The sequence below is a fragment of the Danio aesculapii genome, chromosome 23, assembly GCF_903798145.1.
Source record: "Danio aesculapii chromosome 23, fDanAes4.1, whole genome shotgun sequence".
Taxonomy (NCBI): Eukaryota; Metazoa; Chordata; class Actinopteri; order Cypriniformes; family Danionidae; genus Danio; species Danio aesculapii.
Window position 1 is genome coordinate 11290049 of NC_079457.1, and position 17058 is coordinate 11307106.

A 17058-nucleotide genomic window follows, 5' to 3' on the forward strand; every position below is an offset into this window, starting at 1 on the left:
GGAAACTATTGCAGATATTTGTAAGCAAGATTGGATGACGGGTCAAATCAAAGGTTACCATAGGCCAACTTTGGCCAGCGGGTGCAAGTTTGGGCATGTTATGCGGGTCTGTGTTTTATGTAATTCATTCATTTATTTGTTGCGGCTCAGTCTCTCTCGCTCTCTCTCAGCTCGGTGGTGGCTTGCGATTAGCAAGCTTGCGCTTTTGCGCTTAGGCTGGCTTGCGCTTTTGCGCTTAAGCTGGCGGTGTTTCGCATGCCAGGATCCATCTTCATGCCGCTCTTTTTAGAGTTTTGTTCTTGTTACTCTTTTGATTCTTTAGTTTTCTTAATGTGTTAACTAGTTTGTTTATTTTGATACTTTGTTTGTTTTTTGTTGCAGGTAGTGGATTAATTTTCATAGTCACGTTTTGGTATTTATTTAGTTTAGCGAAGGAAAGCATGGCCCGGAAGACTCCCCTGTTTTTTATTCCTTTCACGGGACTTGAAGGTAAGATCTGTCCATTTATAATAGTTCTAGTCAGGGACCTGTTTTCTTAGCTGCCCTACCAGTCTACATGATTTTTGTTAATGTTTTGTTGTCTTTTTTGGAATATTTGATTTGTGGAAATTAAATATTTATCGATGGTGCGTCAATTTATTAATTCAAGCGTCTGTGTTCTTTCATATGTTCGGCTCAAACCTTGATGTTGTTGTTATTTGAGCCAGTTTTGAGTTTTGGGCCGTAACAGGGCATCTCTGCTTTAACGGGTTGGTTTCAACCAAAAATGTACTCACTATTTACTCACCCTCGAGATGTTCCAAACCTTTATGAGTTTCTTTATTCTGTCGAACACCAAAGAAGATATTTTGAAAAAAAGCTGTAAACCTGTAACCATTGACTTCTATTGAAAAAACAAATGCTATGGAAATCAATGGTTATAGCTTTTCAGCATTCTTTAAAATATCATCTTTTGCGTTCAATAGAAGAAAGAACTCAAACTGGTTCGTCACAAGTGAAGGATGAGAAAATGATGACTGAATTGCCATTTTTTGGGGGGTGAACTTTCCCTTTAAAACACCAGACAGCAAACTCTTCATTGTCTTCATTCCAGTGCCTGTTTTCCTTCTATCGGTCTGGCATTTTCAACAGCTCATTAAACGGTTTACCTGAGAGGCAGGTTTACACTGAAATGCATCTCGCATTGAAAACAGACACCGAGACTGACAAAATCAGATGGACTGCCAGATGGATAGTGCTGCTACATCTCCAACATCTTTCCATATTAGCTGATGTCTATGGCTAATGTGCAGCAGACAAGCTTTACGGGTTTGGCACATCTGTTGTTTCACAGCTTGGCTGCTGACCAAACATCCATCGCATGTTCCGCCTATAACATACTAATAAAAACGCACGCTGAATTATCCAAGACAATCTGATTAGGATTAGACTAATATAGATGCGCATTGGATGGGGAATCAAGCCATTGATGACATCACTAGTCTAATTATAAAAGGGTATTGCAATGCTTTTATAAGCCACAAATGTTAAATTCCCTGACTAAAAAGCTGAATTATGATCGATAATTGACATAAAATGATGATCTGAGCAATATGATGATGACTTTTCATAATTCATATGAGCTCAATATTACACGCTGTAAAAAAAAACATGGGTTCCACAATATTGATACAATTGGTACGTTAACCAAATTCCTTTTCCAACATAAAGGAATTAAGTTAATGTACTAGTTTTTACTAATTTAAGTGGATTGAACATAAAACAATTAAGCTGTCCCAAAGTTGTTTCAGCTCATTTTAAATAGGGAGTTTGAACAACCAGCAAACGTCTTTGTTAGGCCTCTGACAATAATCAATATATCAACTTATTGCACAATACATGGACATGTCCTCAATCATTTTAAGTGATGCAATATACACTCACCGGCCACTTTATTAGATACACCTGTCCAACTGCTAGTTAACGCATAATCAGCCAATCATATGGCAGAAACTCAATGCATTTAGGCATGTAGACATGATCAAGACGATCTGCTGCAGTTTAAATCGAGCATCAGAATGGGGAAGAAAGGTGATTTAAGTCACTTTGAATGTGGCTTGACATTAAATGACTGGTTTGAGCTGATAGAAAAGCAACAGCACCTCAAATACGCACTCGTTACACCTGAGGTAGGCAGAAGAGCATCTTTGAACGCACAACACGTCCAACCTTGAGGTGGATGGCCTACAGCAGCAGAAGACCAGACTGGGTGCCACTGCTGTCAGCTAAGAACAGGAAACTGAGGCTACAATTGGCACAGGCTCACCAAAATTCTGCTGCAACATTCGGATAGTAGGGTCAGAATTTGGCATCAACAACAAGAAAGCATGGATCCATCCTGCCTTGTACCAACGGTTCAGGCTGGTGGTGGTGGTGAAATGGTGTGGGGGGTATTTTCTTGGCACACTTTGAACCCATTAGTACCAATTGAGCATTGTGTTAACGCCACAGCCTTCCTGAGTATTATTGCTGACCATGTCCATCCCTTTATGACTACAGTGTACCCATCTTCTGATGGCTACTTCCAGCAGGATAACGTGCCATGTCATAAAGTGTGAATCATCTCAGACTGATTTCTTGAACATGACAATGAGTTCACTGTACTCAAATGGCCTCCACAGCCACCAGAACACAATCCAATAGAGCACCTTTGGGATGTGCTGGAAAGGGAGATTCGCATCATGAATGTGCAGCAAACAAATCTGCAGCAACTGCGTGATGCTATCATGTCAATACGGACCAAAATCTCTGAGGAATGTTTCCAATACCTTGTTGAATCTATGAAGGATTGAGGCCGTTCTGAAGGCAAAAAGAGGTCCAATCCGGTACTATTAAGGTGTACCTAATAAAGTGGCCGGTGAGTATATATCACACATACAAAAAAAAAAAAAACAATTCAAAGAACATTTTAGCTGATTGCGCATCATCTCTATCTTTATTGGAGGTGTCAGTGTCAATATGGTTAAAAAACACTTTAGTATTTACTATAAACTACTATAGTATATTTTCATGTGGGTGCTTGACGACTGAAAATAGATCTGGTAGCAGATATCTCAGCCTCTGTTGCTTTTTACCTTGCACTTTTTTGTTAACATTTGTTATTATGTATTTGTTTTCACATTTCGATTCCATTTCCTAAATATTAAACTGTTAAAATGACTATAAATTGAATATTCTTAAGAATAAAATATGATGTTTTTTGGAAGAGTGTACTTACATTGTGATGATATTGTATTGTCATTCTGGCATTATAGAATGAGTGGTATAAATGGTCTTATCATTTTAATCGCAATATATTTGGGAGCAATATATTGTATAATAAAATATAGATATCGTGACAGGCCTAGTCATTGTTTGAAACAACAAAGTTTGCTTGAAAGTGCTGCTTAAATTTAGCTATTTATTTAGCAACATTTTTCATTTTTATGTCGGACCTGCAATCGTTTTTGAAAAGTGTTTTATATTTTAGTAATATTATTTCATATTTCTACATTTTTAATCAAACACTTGCACTGAAGTTCTAATATAGATACATGATCATTCATTCATTCACTTTCTTTTCGGCTTAGTTTCTTTATTAATCAGGGGTCGCCACAGCGGAATGAACTGCCAACTTATCCAGCATATGTTTTACACAGCCCTTCCAGCTGCAACCTCTCACTGAGAAACACCCATACACTCTCATTCACACACATACACTACGGCCAATTTAGTTTATTCAATTCACCTATAGCGCATTCCTTTGGACTTGTGGGGGAAACGGGAGCACCCGGAGGAAACCCACACGAACTTGGGAAGAACATGCAAACTCCACACAGAAATGCCAACTGACTCAGCCAGGACTCGAACCAGCGACCTTCTTGCTGTGAGGCGACTGCTAACCACTGAGCCACCGTGCTACCCTTTTGATTAGGCAATATACAATATGAATCATGTTTACATAAAAATCTCAGCGAGCTCAGAGTCAAACTCTTTAGGAAACAATGGTCACTGACAGCTGAAGAAAAGGTGAATTTTCACATTTCCCTGAAAAATACTGACAGTGATCTCTGTTTTAAAGTCCACTTTCATCAAAGTGACCATGCAAAATGGTGCACATTCACATATATTTGTTTAATACATACATATATATATATATATATATATATATATATATATATATATATATATATATATATATATATATATATATATATATATATATATATATATATATATACACATTTACAGGAAAAAATATACACAAGTATTTTACAGGAACATTTAAATTCTAGTTCCTAGATTGTCAACATTATATTAAGACATTTAAATGAGCCTTGGTTTTTTTGATGAGTTTATAAGGACAGGATTTTATTTATTTATCTCATTTATTTGCATTGTTTTTTCCCTCTCACTTTTTGTATATCAAAGGTTTTAATTGTTTTTAATTATAGCCAAGTTGTGACCGCCTTATTTTTATTTTGACATGGACATCAAAATTAGGAGCGCTAATAATTCTGACTTTAACAGCATACAGTGCATCCGGAAAGTATTCATGGCGCTTCACTTTTTTCCACATTTTTCCACATTTTTTATGTTACAGCCTTATTCCAAAATGGATTCATTCATTTCCTCAAAATCCAACACACAATACCCCATAATGACAATGTGAAAGTTTTTTTTTAATTGTTGAAAATTTACTAAAAATAAAAAAGCTGAAAAATAACATTTACATAAGTATTCGCAGACTTTGCCGTGAAGCTCTAAATTGAGCTCAGGTACATTCTGTTTCCACTGATCATTCTTAAGATGTTTCAGCAGCTTAATTGGAGTTCACCTGTGGTAAATTCAGTTGATTGGACATGATTTGAAAAGGCATACACCTGTCTATATAAGGTCCCAGGGTTGACAGTGCATGTCAAAGCACAAACCAAGCATGAAGACAAAGGAATTGTCTGTAGACCTCCAACAGGATTGTCTCGAGGCACAAGGCTGGGAAAGGTTACAGAAAAATTTCTGCTGCTCTGAAAGTTCCAATGAGCACAGTGGCCTCCATCTGTAAGTGGAAGATGTTTGGAACCACCAGGACCCTTCCTAGGGCTGGCCTGTCATCTAAGCTGAGTGATCGGGGGAGAAGGGCCTTAGTCAGGGAGGTGATCAATAACCCGATGGTCACTCTGTCTGAGCTCCAGCGTTCTTCTGTGGAGAGAGCAGAACCTTACAGAGGGACAACCATCTGTGCAGCAATCCACCAATCAGCCCTGTATGGTAGAGTGGCCAGACGGAAGCCTGGAATTTGGCAAAAGGCATCTGAAGGACTCTCAGACCTTAAGAAACAAAATTCTCTGGTCTCATGAGACTTAAGCTATGGTCACACTGGGCTTTGTGTGTGTGAAATTTTGACGTACGGCGCTGCGAAAAGGGGCGGGATTAAACAAGATGATTAGACATTAAAAAAGCAAGCAATTGCTTCATGTTTTAAATTTCTGTCGAGAGAGGTCGTGTTTTGATCCTCGATTGGTCTCATGCAGTTAAGTGATGTGATTTCGCAGGTTAGAGTTCACCAAGCTTGAACTTTGCACCGCAGCAACCTGCGAAACTTGACGCATGACCCCGCGTTTCCGGTCTGACGCATTCGCGTGCGTATGAATGGAAGTCTATGGGAGGAAAAGCCTAGTGTGACCGCAGCTTAACATTGAACTAATTGAAGTGAATCCCAGGCGCTACGTTTGGAGAAAACCAGGCACCGCCCATCACCAGGCTAATACCATCCCTACAGTTAAGCATGGTGGCTCTCAACCTGATAGAGCTTGAGAGGTACTGCGAAGAGTAATGGGCAAAAATTCCCAAAGACAGATGTGCCAAGCTTGTGGCATCATATTCAAAAAGACTTGAGGCTGTAATTGCTGCCAAAGGTGCATCAACAAAGTATTGAGCAAAGGCTGTGAATACTTGTGATATTTCAGGTTTTTTATTTTTTATGAATTTACAAATTTACCATTTTAGAATAAGGCTGTAACATAAACAAATGTGGAAAAAGTGAAGCGCTACAGTATGAATACTTTCCAGATGCACTGTATATCTGGATAATGTCTTTAATAGACCTTTTAAAATTCCACGATATTCCAGAAAGTCCATGACCCGTGGGATCCCATTCCCTGTTTGCAATTATTTAAATTCCATGATCATCTTAAGCTTGTTTTTCAGTCTTTGGGAGCGTCTGCAGGTCTGTATGAACACACAAGTATCTTTGCATTGCTAATGCATCAGCTTCAGGCTGTCCTGGGCTTTCACACGCACACTAGGATCTGTACATTTCCATATAGATCATCATTGAGACATCTACTGCTCATAAAAAAGCAATCGAAAGGTTAATTGGGTGGGCATATTGAAACTGTAAATCGACAGCCTACGATGGCAAACCTACACCCAACGAAAGGCGAGCGCATTACTATTAGCCTACAGTACATGCTGCAAATGCTCTTTGTTCCTGGTGAGCTAAACGTGCATCTAATAGTTTCTGATATTTATGCAAATTTAAGTCATACTTTGCATGTTTTATACTTGCAATGATTAACAGAACAGTAGTTCTGCATTAGCATAATATCATGCCCTATTGTAGAGATAAACAATGAATATTTATGAATTAGATGAGCGTTGACAAACGTACAATAATTATCGTATTTGTACAATAATTTTGACCTCTGTACAATGTACGATCAATAAGGGGGAAAAATCCTATAATATACGATATTTTCAGAATGAAATGGCATTTAAAATGAATATTATTGTTATCTTAGGGCTTAAAGTTATTGATCTAGCTGCATCTTTTGTCTACTGTCTGTGAGGAGAACGAGAAGTTACGATCTCATACGTTACATCTTTTCAGCCAATCAACGTGGAGAATGGCTCTCTCTCACGAGTTTGCATTACTGCCGTGCGCGGTCATGCTTTGGTCAGTACTTTTCAGGTTGAGGTCGAACGTTTAAGCAATAAAGTTTTTAAAATTAGCGCTGAAAAGGAAGGTGAGAAGGACAGGGGAGTTGATGTTCTCGCTTTTTTCCATTTCAAATGCATCCTGTGATCGTGTTTTTTCCAAAGTTAATCTCATCAACACAAAGCCACAAAATCGGCTCATTACACATACTCTGAATGGGCTCGTGCACACCTCAGAGTGTGTTAAAAATTTGGGAGGGTGGACTGCTTTCAAGCCAACCAGCACTATGTTGTGGTCAGAGATGTATAGAACTACTTCACTACTGCACTTAAGTACTAAAAGGCTGTATCTGTACTCTACTGGAGTATTGTTTTTTCTCCTACTTCTACTTTTACTTCTGTACATATTTTCGATGAGTTTAATACTTTTACTCCTATAGATTTTTCATGTGCTGCATCGTTACTCGTTACAATTATAAAAATGTTACGAATCATTCCAAACCCACATTATCACTGCCAGAGCAGCAGAGGGCTCTGTCACAGGTTTGAATTAGCTGGCTCATCATAATTCAGATGATCAAAGAAGACAGCGCTGCCCTGCCTGCATTGAGAGCACTTCAGTTTGTTTTCAACATGGAGAACCCAGAAATTCCACCTTCAACTCCTTCACTTTCAACTTTTTGTGGCGATGAGGAAAAAGGCCACCCGTGGCCCTACTTAGAGGCCATGTTTGCATTTGTCGGAGTGAAAGACAATTCATATAGAATGAAGTGCATACTCTACCTCCTGAAAGATTGCGAAATAATGGCCTTCAAAAAATTCATCGTTGAATTTGAAGAAACATATCAAGATATAATACTCAAAACAGCAGTTTGAGCTATCTGTAAGCGCTAAGTTTAGTTTAAGTTAACTAACGTTAGCTACCCGCGGTTCATAACATGCTGTGATGTTCACTTAACGTTAACTAGCTGGCTATCATAAAGGCTGTCATGCTAAATGGTGTTTTTGACCCATCATATATATATATATATATATATATATATATATATATATATATATTATTCATTTTCTTTACAGCTTAGTCCCTTTATTAATCCGGGGTCACCACAGCGGAATGAACCACCAACTTATACAGCACATGTTTTACACAGCAGATGCCCTTCCAGCCCAACCCATCTCTGGGAAACATCCATACAGACTCACTCACACTCATACACTACAGACAATTTAGCCTTCCCAATTCACCTGTGCCGCATGTCTTTCCTCTGGGTGCTCTGGTTTTCCCCACAAGTCCAAAGACATGCGCTAATTGGGTAAGCTAAAATTGTCCTAAGAGTTTGTGTGTGATGGGTTGCGGCTGGAAGGGCATCCGCTGTGTAAAACGTGCTGGATAAGTTGGCGGTTCATTCCGCTGTGTTGACCCCAGATTAATAAAGGGACTAAGCCAAAAATGAATTAATGAATACAAACATGGATTGTTGTATTATGATAAGGTCTATTATTAATAACATTTCAGTGCTCAATTCTGTATACCGTACACAATGTCTGGCCATGCAGTATGAACAACGTGTACTTTGAAGCATAGTAGTAAATCATTACAGTAACAAAAACAAGCAGCATGTGCAGCAGCCCATTTTCTTTCATTGATTTTCTTTTCGGCTTAGTCCCTTTATCAATCTGGAGTCGCCACAGTGGAATGAACCACTAACTTATCCAGAATATGTTTTACACAGCGGATGCCCTTCCAGCTGCAACCAATCACTGGTAAACACCCATACACTCTCATTCACACACATCCTCTATGGTCAATTTTAGCATACGCGATTCACTTCTACCGCATGTCTTTGGACTGTGGAGGAAACTCACGCCAACACGGGGAGAACATGCAAACTCCACACAGAAATGCCAACTGATCCAGCGTGGACTCGAATCAGCGACTTTCTTGCTGTGAGGTGACAGTGCTAACCACTATGCCACAGTGTCCCTGAAATAGCATTTTCTTCTTAAAAAAACCTATTTGCAAAACTAAAATTATATTGAAAAAATATATAGTGATGTATTATGAGTAGGTCTATTATTAATCCCCTTTCAGTGCTCATGTCAGTACACTGACAAACTGGCCAAGCAATATGAGCAACGTGTACTTTGAAGCATGCTGTAGTAAATCACTACAGTAACAAAAACAAGCAGCATGTGCAACGGCCACAGCACAACAATACACCACCAGAATTACATTCGAAAAGTAAAATGATGATAGTAACCCTATACACTGAAAAAATTAATTATTGTATTTACTATTTTTGGGGGGTAAGTAGTTGCAAACAATTTTTATAGTCTAAATTTAAACAAATTAAGTTGAGTAATGTTCAGCTTAGTTTGCTTAAATTTAGCCCATATAAACTGTTTGCAACAACTTACCTTAAAAATATTAGTAAATCCAATGAATATTTTTTTCAGTGCAGGCTTTAAGTGGAGATGATATTAAATAAAATTACTATACACTGAAAGCATTCTTCATTGGTTTTACTAAATATTTTTAGGGTAAGTGGTTGCAAACAGCTTATATGAGCTGAAATTTGAACAAACAAAATTAATTTAGTAATGTTCAGCTTAGTTTGTTTAAATTCAGCCCATATTAATTGTTTGCAAGCACTTACCTTAACAATATTTAATCAATCCAATGAATCACTTTTTTCACTACATGTTTTGTTGTGAGTGGTGATGACATCTGAACACTTTTCTGCACGTATAATATTGCCCTTTATGCACTTTAAGCTAAAAAATGACTTGACATGTCCATGTTCTTTTCCTTCTCGGAGCGTGCAAACAGAACAGCACATGCTCTATTTCACACTTTAAAAAACTCTAATAAATAAATCAAATACAATTAGAAATAAAAACAACATTAAATCAAGCGTGCACTCAAAAAATGATATATTGGCTTTAATGAACTCTTTTTTGCCAAGAGGTTATTTTAGTGAACTTAAGTTAATTAAATAAAGATAATGTAATGTTGTCACAGCCTCAATAAATGCATAAAAAGGGAAAGATCTCACCTGTGAGACCACATTAGGAAAACTTTCTGTGCGCTTTCTCAATTTGTACAGTAATCTTCATCTTTTGATTCGCATATAATGAGAACGATTGTTGTGGTTTGAATCTTCCTTCCTTTGTTGTTTTGAAACTGCGCATGTGCAGATACAACACAACTAACTCCCTTTCACTCATTTTATTTAAGCGAGCTGTTTAAATTTGAAACTTTTCAATGTTTTTCTTTTGGTTTTAATAGACAAACATAAGTGAAGTGTTTAATTTAAACATAGTTACATTCTTTGGACCAACTAAAGCCATAATCCATTTTTTTAATGGTGCAAAAGTAAATTTGCATTATTTTACTTTGACAAGGAATGAATGAAGACTTCTATAAAGGGGGAGGCATATGACACAATTTTATCTCCATTGCTGTTTTTTCATAATCATCGTGGAGGCCAAAATCGAAACAAATTTTGTATCAATTGCACATCCATGCTTACTATTACGGTGGATTTGTAGCGAACTTGACTTTAAGTGACTGACACTTTTCTTTGAAATGTAGCTGCTGATGTCCATGTCTCACCTGAGTCTTGCACAGTAAGCCTGACTGGAAAATGTCCACAAAGCATTATTTTATTTTGGAGGCGATTCAAATATTGGTGGGGACATCTTAATAATCTGTGGATATTGGTGGGGACACGTGCCTTCTGTCCATGCTAATTCTACAGCTTCAAAAAGTATAGTATAGTATAGTATAGTATAGTATAGTATAGTATAGTATAGTATAGTATAGTATAGTATAGTATAGTATAGTATAGTACAGTATAGTATAGTATAGTATAGTATAGTGTAGTATAGCATAGTATAGTATAGTATAGTATAGTATAGTATAGTATAGTATAGTATAGTATAGATGACTATAGTAACCCAAATAAAACATACAGATATCTAGGCTTTGTTGTGAGTGCAACAGCCACCGTATAACAATACCAACGCCACTAAAATCACATTAGAAATGTCAAGTGACAAGGCTGTAGTGACCCAAATAAAAAACACAAGACAAACAGGCTTTGTTGTAAGCGCAACAGCCACCAGATAACAATACCAACGCCACCAAAATCACATTAGAAAAGTAAACTGACTAGGCTATAGTGACCCAAATAAAACACACAGACTTAGTTGTGAGTGGTGATGATGACATTTAAAGTCAAATGACTATATAGTGACCAAAATAAAACACACAGGCTTTGTTGTGAGTGGTGATATTATTAAAAATAGTCAAATGACTATAGGCGAGCGCGGGGCACAAAGTAACGCGGGGTAAAATTGAAGGTATACAGTATACTCAGGGTTGACCATGGCATGCTTCCAAGGTTTTCACCACAGTATCGGCAGACGTCTTCCTGCGTATTATTAGAAAAAGTTCGGTCAAATTTGGACGAGAAACACAGGAGAAACCATTTTTGCAGCATAGAAGTATTTTTTATTATAGTCGATATTTTTTTTTTTTTTTTAAATGTGTGAAAGTATGAATGAAAAATCTTATATTACTGTGATCACTGTCTTCTAGGCTAAAAGATTAAACCATTTTAAAAGATGTAAAAAACACTGTGACTGCTAGCCAGTTTTGAGGAAAACACGACACAGCGGCGTTATAACAGGGTGTTACAAATAAGCCACACACTGTTAGACACCAATTAAACTAACAAAATAATTGTTGAATTTTGAGTGTAACGTTGAGAACTTTTTAGATATACAAATGTTTTTAATAGAAAATAAATTATTGCTAATACTGCAAATAAATGCATTGTGTAATAATGGATAATAATGCAAATGAATCCAAACGTGTTTATCCAATAGATAAATAAATAAATAAATAAACATGCTGTGCTATGTAGAATAAAAAATATTGAGTTAAGTACTGAGGAAATAAATTATTTAAAGTAAACTGAACTTAAATTAATTGTGTGAAACCTGCCTTTTTAAGCATGTGTTACAACTAACTCTGTCTGTTACAACTTGCCCCACAGGTGGGGTAAATAGTAACATTTTTACTCCTGGCACCTTTGGCAATACTGCACAGAAACCATAAGTCCGGCGATCATACAACCAGTGCTCATTTGTAGGAGAGGCTTGTGTGTTGTTGGTAAAAATATGGTTTGTCTAACCCCAATTACTTTGTTCATTATTTGACCAAAACCAAAAAGTGTTACGTTGTACCCCGCTCTCCCCTAGTACCCAAAATGAAACACACAGATACACATGATTTGCTGTGAAAGTGCAGATGATAATATTAAAATAGTAGAATGACTGGCGGTTCATTCCACTGTGGTGACCCCAGATTAATCAAGGGACTAATTCGAAAAGAAAATGAATGAATGAAGTAAAATGACTATAGTAACCCAAATATAATGCACAGACACACAGGCTTTGTTATAAGTGAAAAAGCCACCACATAACAATACCAACACCACCCAAATCACATTAAAGTGATAGGCTTTAGTAACCCAAATAAACACACAAGACACACAGGCTTAGCTGAGAGTTGTGGTGATGACGTTAAAAAGGTCAAATGACTAGGCTATGCAACCAAATAAAACACACAGGGTTTGTTGTGGATGGCGATGACATTAGAAAAGTAAAATGACTATAGTAACCCAAATAAAACACAAACACACAGGCTTTGTTGTAAGCGCAACAGCCACCACATAACAAAACCAACGACACCAAAATCACATTAGAAATGTAAAGGGACTAGGCTGTAGTAACCCAAATAAAACACACAGACACACATGCTTTGCTGTGAGAGTGGTGATGATGACATTAAAAAAGTCAAATGACTTTATAGTAACCCAAATAAAACACAAAGGCTTTCTTATGAGTGGCGATATTATTAAAAAAGTCAAATGACTATAGTAACCCAAATATAACGCACAGACACACAGGCTTTGTTGTTAGTGCAAGAGCCACCTCATAACAACACGCCACCAAAAGTAAAATGACTAAAACACACACACACACACACACACACACACACACACACACACACACACACACACACACACACACACACACACACATGCTTTTGTTGTAAGTGGTGATGACTGAAATGGGATAATCACGCACGGTACCTGCTCGGGCCCTTGGAAGCAGATCCGACACTGGGGTGTCCTCATGCCGCTGCCGGTGCTGCTGGTCAGGCTGACCGCGTCCAGGCCCGCCTGCAGTTTCGGGTCTTTCTCCTCAAACGCCAGGCTCCTCGGCCTCGGGTCGCTGCCGTAATATTCCTCCTCGTCGTCGCGGCTGGAGCAGTCCACGAAAGGCGGCCATCCGCAGCCGCCCATCCCGAGCCCCCTCATGCTGCTGCCGGAGCGTCGGTTCGGCTCTGCGTCACTGTCGGACCGTCGAGAACCGGATCGCATGAAAACCAGCACCTTCAGTTCGTTAAAAAACATGCGGATCCGGTTCTTGAACATCTTTGACTACATGTGTAGGTCGTATGGCTGAAGTAAAGCGTGTTATTTTGACTTTTAGTAACGTATGAATATTATTAGTATTGGTTATTGTTGTTGTTTGGTGCTTGTTTCGTTATTTATTGATATTTTTACGCATTATTATTGTTGTTGTTGTTATTGATTCCTTTAGGCCTGTTATTAATATTTCATCCTTCAGAAATGCAGTTGCTACCCTAAAGTCTCTGAGGAAAGTGTCCAAACCAAAGGTAATTGGTCAGAAAGAAAATCTCAGCGCTTGTTATTTTCCGTCTGATGGCATGTATGTGGCTGGCAGGGCCGATGTTGTTTCTCTGGACGCTGTTGTGATCATCGCAGGGTGTGATGGCAATGATAAGCCTACGGTATTGCGATTAATAGCCAACGGTGCATTGTTACAGGTTTAAAGAGGTGTAATTTTCATAATAATAAACTCCCAATCCTGGACAGTCGCACGGAGGAGAGACGAGGAAAATGCAAAATGGCATTTCAGAGGCTCGCGGCCGCATACAGTCATCGTCGGTGATCCTTGTTCAGAATCAGCGTAAAAACATAATCCGAAAAGAGCTGGAAGTTGTATTCAGGTGCGATCCTATAGTTTTGTTTATTGTTCATCAGAGGCAACATGACGAAGCTTTCACATCATTTCCTTGTGCATCTTCCCGTCGACATGATCCAGCGCCGCCTCCCGTCCCGAACACGGAGCCCAGAAGAATGCATCCGCTCGGTGTTTTATTAAACAGCAGTAATGATGGCTTTAGAGAAGAGGGAAATGCCAGCATCTTGTCTCCATTTGAAGTTCATCACCATCCCCCTCTCGGCCCTTATGGCTCCTCGCCACGTTCAAAGGAAGATGGAGCTTCCAAAGAGGAAGGATATAAAGGCAGGGCGCGCGGATTCGCCTGTTTTCCTCCTCTTCCTCAGGGTGTGATGGTCGCTCGGAGTGGCTGCTGCTGCTGCTGTAGGTTGTAATGTGATGGGGATGCTGATGCTGATGCTGCTCCCCTCTGATTCATCCTCGAAATGGACGTTCTGCCGTGCGCATCAACACACGGCCCTTGTTTCCAAGGCGCGCTCTCGCCCAATCAAAATGATTCATTTACGCTGCCGTGCGCGCTCCCGCTCCGCTCTCCTGTGGGAGATTCCGAGCGAGCCGCTTTTTTTACGGCCACCGCTGTCCAGGGTGCTGAATCGAGCGCTCGCCGTGACGTGTCCCTGACGTTTCAGAAACACGCGGGAAATCTAAACGAGCTTTAGGCTACGGGTCATCATACCTCTTGAGCTCTGCTACGCGGAGTGGAAGCATATCTGTGAATGATAAGCTTTACAGTATAGTATAGTAACCCAAATAAAACACAGACATACAGGCTTTGTAGTGAGTGCAACAGCCACCACATAACAATACCAACGCCACCAAAATCACATTAGAAAAGTAAAGTGATAGGCTATAGACATTCACATGTCTGCGAATAATAAGCTTTATAGTGTTTTCAAAATCTGCGTATTTTTTTGCATTTCGCATTTCCTAATACAATCTTAAGCCTATCTTAATCTTTAAAACACACACACACACAAATAACATAGGCCTAAAAGACGTATGAATAGGCTATTACTTATATAATTTTACTTATTATATAACTTATATAATATTTACACTTTATTATTATTATTATTTGATATTAAATTATATCAATATGAGTATATATTACTTATAAAATATGTATGTTTTTACTAATGTATTTTTAAAGATTAAGATTGTAATTTGTGAATAAACTGTATTTTTACCCACTGTGCAAGAACTGTTATTTTAATAAACTAAAACCATATGATCCATAATTGAATAAACACTGTGAAAATATTCATTAATTAACAGTATTTTGTCATTCACAGGTGTTCTCTATTTATTTATGCATATGAATTGCATTATGAGACCTTTTATCTCTGTCCTGTCGACTTCGATGTTGAAAATTCAGTTTAACAACAGGACTTTTATAGACATTTTGAAACAATATTTTGTATAAAAAATAAAACAGAGAGAAATATGTCCGTAAAATAGCAGACAATAGTTAGTTAGAAAAAAAAGTAGCTAGGTTTTTGTACAATAATTCACAACAACAACAACCCAGACAATATATCACGTCATACTATTAAAAATGTCAATAAAAGTAACTTTTTCCAATTTATCAACATCGAAAGTTGTTGAAGGAAAGATTAAAGTCCCATAATGAACTTCAAAAGCACAAATACATTTATTTATTTATGTAATTATTTTACCAGGAATGTCCCACTGAGATACAATATCTCTTTTACCAGGGAGTCCTGATCAAGACAGGCAGCATAGGACAAAGTTACAAAAAAATATAAAACAAAATACAAGCCACAACACATAGACACACACAAACATAATATTTCAATTGTTAAAATATCTGCTCTGTTCTAAATTGACAGTCTTAAAATATTTTAAATAAATTAATATTCTTATCATATTATCATACTGTATTATTATAGCCTTTATATATTATAGCCTATATATATATTTGTGAATTACATAATTCGGAAATTCTTTTAAAAACAGCCTAAATACCTCTAATGGTATAGTATTTATAATTATTATTTAGTATATATTTTTATGAGGGCGACACGGTGGCTCAGTGGTTAGCACTGTCGCATCACAGCAAGAAGGTCACTGGTTTGAGTCCCAGCTGGATCAGTTGGCGTTTCTGTGTGGAGTTTGCCTATTCTCCCAGTCTTCCTGTGGGTTTCCTCCGGGTGCTCCGGTTTCCCCCACAGTCCAAAGACATGTGCTACAGGTGAATTGTATAAACTAAATTGGCCGTAGTGTGAATGTGAGAGTATATGGGTGTTTCCCAGTACTGGGTTGCAGCCGGAATGGCATCCGCCGCGTAAAACATGTGCTGGAATTGTTGGCACTGTGGCGACCCCCTGATGAATAAAGGGACTGAGCCAAAGGAAAATGAATGAATTATTTATGAAATTTCTAGGAAATACCTGAGAATAGTTGGTATGAATGTCAGTGGAATCAGTGGAATTTATATGAATTTCTTTGGATTTAGTTATAGTCAGTGATTGCTTAGAAATAGCACAAATAATTTATGAAACCTAGTTTTTATTTCTAGCAAAACAACATCAAAATTACAAACATATTAATCCAGAAAAACAAACAAAAAGCGCTCAGGGGTAACTCAAATATTTGGTCGGTGCTCTTTGATCAATGGATTCATTAAAATATGAACAGAAATTAATCCAAGGCACTCAGAAAATGTGGAAAATTTAAAAAGCCTTTATTCACATGGCTTAATCTTAAAAGAAACCTATGCGTTTCGGCAAGGATCTGCCTTTATTAGGGTAACAGTGATCAGGTGTGTTTAGAGTCTCTTTTGAGTCCTATGGTCACATGACTCATTCAAACGTCTCAACAACACTCAAATAATTTAACCGACATAGTCAACTATCATCATTAATTCAGCATAGATAGAGCCATACATGTATGTGCACATGTAAATGTGTTCGCAAGTATGTATGTACATGCCATGTTTAAGCATATTTTTTGTATGTCTGT

General features: G+C 37.9%; 1 protein-coding gene across 1 annotated transcript in view; it reads right to left on the bottom strand.

The window, feature by feature from the left end:
- marchf9 (membrane-associated ring finger (C3HC4) 9) overlaps nt 1–14546 on the bottom strand; it is a 28618-nt gene extending 14072 nt beyond the window's left edge. The window contains exon 1 of the mRNA XM_056448622.1: nt 13119–14546. Coding sequence (XP_056304597.1) covers nt 13119–13463 — 345 coding nt within the window. The 5' untranslated portion in view covers nt 13464–14546. The remainder of the gene's footprint in view (nt 1–13118) is intronic.
- Nucleotides 14547–17058: the final 2512 nt, after the last annotated feature.